Source organism: Dipodomys ordii, unplaced genomic scaffold (genome assembly GCF_000151885.1).
Source record: "Dipodomys ordii isolate 6190 unplaced genomic scaffold, Dord_2.0 Scaffold13, whole genome shotgun sequence".
In the NCBI taxonomy this organism is placed as follows: domain Eukaryota; kingdom Metazoa; phylum Chordata; class Mammalia; order Rodentia; family Heteromyidae; genus Dipodomys; species Dipodomys ordii.
The window spans coordinates 12,694,771-12,696,818 of record NW_012267229.1 but is presented as its reverse complement, the minus strand read 5'-3'; the positions used below and the strand labels follow the sequence as shown (position 1 = coordinate 12,696,818).

Sequence of the window (2,048 nt, the reverse complement as noted above, 5' to 3'; positions counted from 1 at the left end):
AGCTGTGGAGAATGGTCCCGGCGGGGAGAGCCGCCCGGGGGCCGGCCGAGCGCGCCCAAGGTCCGCCGGGCGAGGGGGTGGCCGCGCCTGCAGCCTCCCCGACCCCGTCGGAGGAGGAGGAGCCGGAGGAAGAGGAGGAGGAGGCGGCCGCCGCGGAGGAAGGCGAAGAGGAGACTGTAGCATCGGGGGAGGAGCCGCTGGGCTTTCTGTCCAGGCTGCCCCCAGTCCCCACCGGCCTGGACTGCAGCTCCCTGGACCGCGACCCGGACCTGCCGCCCGCCACGGGCACGTCACACTTCGAGTTCCCGGACTACTGCACCCCCGAGGTGACCGAGATGATCGCGGGGGACTGGCGCCCGTCTAGCATCGCCGACCTGGTTTTCACCTACTGAGCCCACCGTCAGCGGGGCGCGCACGCCCCCAAACCAGCTGTTTACATACAGGAATCAGGTATTGGGGCCCCTCGGAGGCCGAGGCTGGCACCCCACCTCCCGCGCAGCCTCCTCCCCCCCCTCCTGGATGTGCCCATCCCCCCCCAGATCCAGACGCGCCCCTCCCCCACAGACACACCCCAAGGCAGCCCAACCCCCACCCTTTCCCTGACATCCAAGCCCCTCCCCATCAGTCCTCGCCCGCACAGCCACCAGCAGCCAGCCCCCCCCTCCGAAGCCGATTCGCCCCCCTTTACAGACCTGCACCCCTCCCCCGCCCCCCCACCGCCTTCCTCTCGCCCTTCCTCGTGGCCGGAGGACACGCCCCCTCCCTCGCTCCGGATTCCCTCCGCCCTGGCCTAGCCTGCCTTCGGGGTTCGGGGGTCGATCCTGAGGGGCGGCCCTCCCACGCCCCTCCCCCCCCAGCGCGACGGCCCGCCCCTCCGCTTGGGCCCGCCCTCCTGCGCTTGCGCATGCCTAGTGCTACTTGGGAGGAGGGGGCCGATCCCAGGCCAGATGCAGGCTTCCTGCCGTTTGCTGGGTGAAGGAGGGCGGGGGGGCGAGTGTAGAGCAATCCTAAGAAATCCTTTGATCCCAGAGCCCGTGGCTCCCTCTCAACCCGACGGGGCGTCACTGCCTTAATGGGAGGAGCACTGGGAAGGGAGAGAGCTGTCCGGGTGGGGCTAGTTTGAGCTTGGAACTCATCTAAAGGCACGGCCCCTTTACTCCCCCTCCCCATGGGGTTGTCCAGGCCCACCACACCCAAGGCTTCAACTGCCTTTACCGCCAAACTTGGTCCCCAGAGACGTCCCTTACTTGCCCCTGAGAGATTTGGAGTCAGGTTTTTGCTTGGCAAACTGAGAAAGGAAGGGGCTATCCCAGAAAACTGTTGAGTTGATGCACCCACCAATCTGGAGACGGGTCCCAGCTGCTCCCTCCCCCACCCTGGGAAACGCCCTATCATCTCAGGGCACCTTCTCAGCCCGGGCTCCTCCCTAACGACTGTCCCTTCCAATCACCCAAACCCATCCACCATTATAGCTGCAGTATTCAGTGGGAGAAACTGAGGCACGCTGGTGCTAGGAGCTTGGAGCGGCAGGAAAAAGTGGTTTGAGAGAAACCATCGTCCCCGTCCTGGGGGACCGGAGAAGGATGGGTAGAGGAGAGTGGATGTAGGCCGATTGCATCCCAGCCTTTTCCTGTGTGAAATACGGACGGCGCTGCTGTTAGAAAATCGTGTCCAGTTCAGGGTGTCCGTGGGAACCCTGCCCCCACGCTGTTACCCTCTTACCCCCTGGCCCCGGCCCCCTCCGGCCTCTCCCTCCACCCCCCTGCCCTCACTACCTGTATCTCACCGGCGTGTGTTCACCCCCCCTGGGTGCTCACACATTCTCATTCACACACACAAATCTCAGGAACAAACGGTCCCGGAGTCCTCGGGGACCCCTGCCCAGGGTCTCTGCAGGGCTCTGCCCCACGCGTTCCCTTCGCTGACAAAGCCACCAGCTGCCTCCTTTAAGCTTGGTGCTCCGGCTCTGGGCCTTTCTTGCGCTCTTCTTTTCTTTTTCTTTTTCTTTTTTTCCTTTTTTTTTTTTTAAGAAAACAACAAAAAGACAA

At 64.0% G+C, this 2,048-nt stretch overlaps 1 protein-coding gene across 1 annotated transcript in view; it reads left to right on the top strand.

The window, feature by feature from the left end:
- The window catches only part of Sox12 (SRY (sex determining region Y)-box 12), a 13,857-nt gene extending 13,303 nt beyond the window's left edge, over positions 1-554 (top strand). Inside the window, exon 3 of the mRNA XM_013010658.1 lies at positions 3-554. Coding sequence (XP_012866112.1) covers positions 3-392 — 390 coding nt within the window. The 3' untranslated portion in view covers positions 393-554. The remainder of the gene's footprint in view (positions 1-2) is intronic.
- Positions 555-2,048: the final 1,494 nt, after the last annotated feature.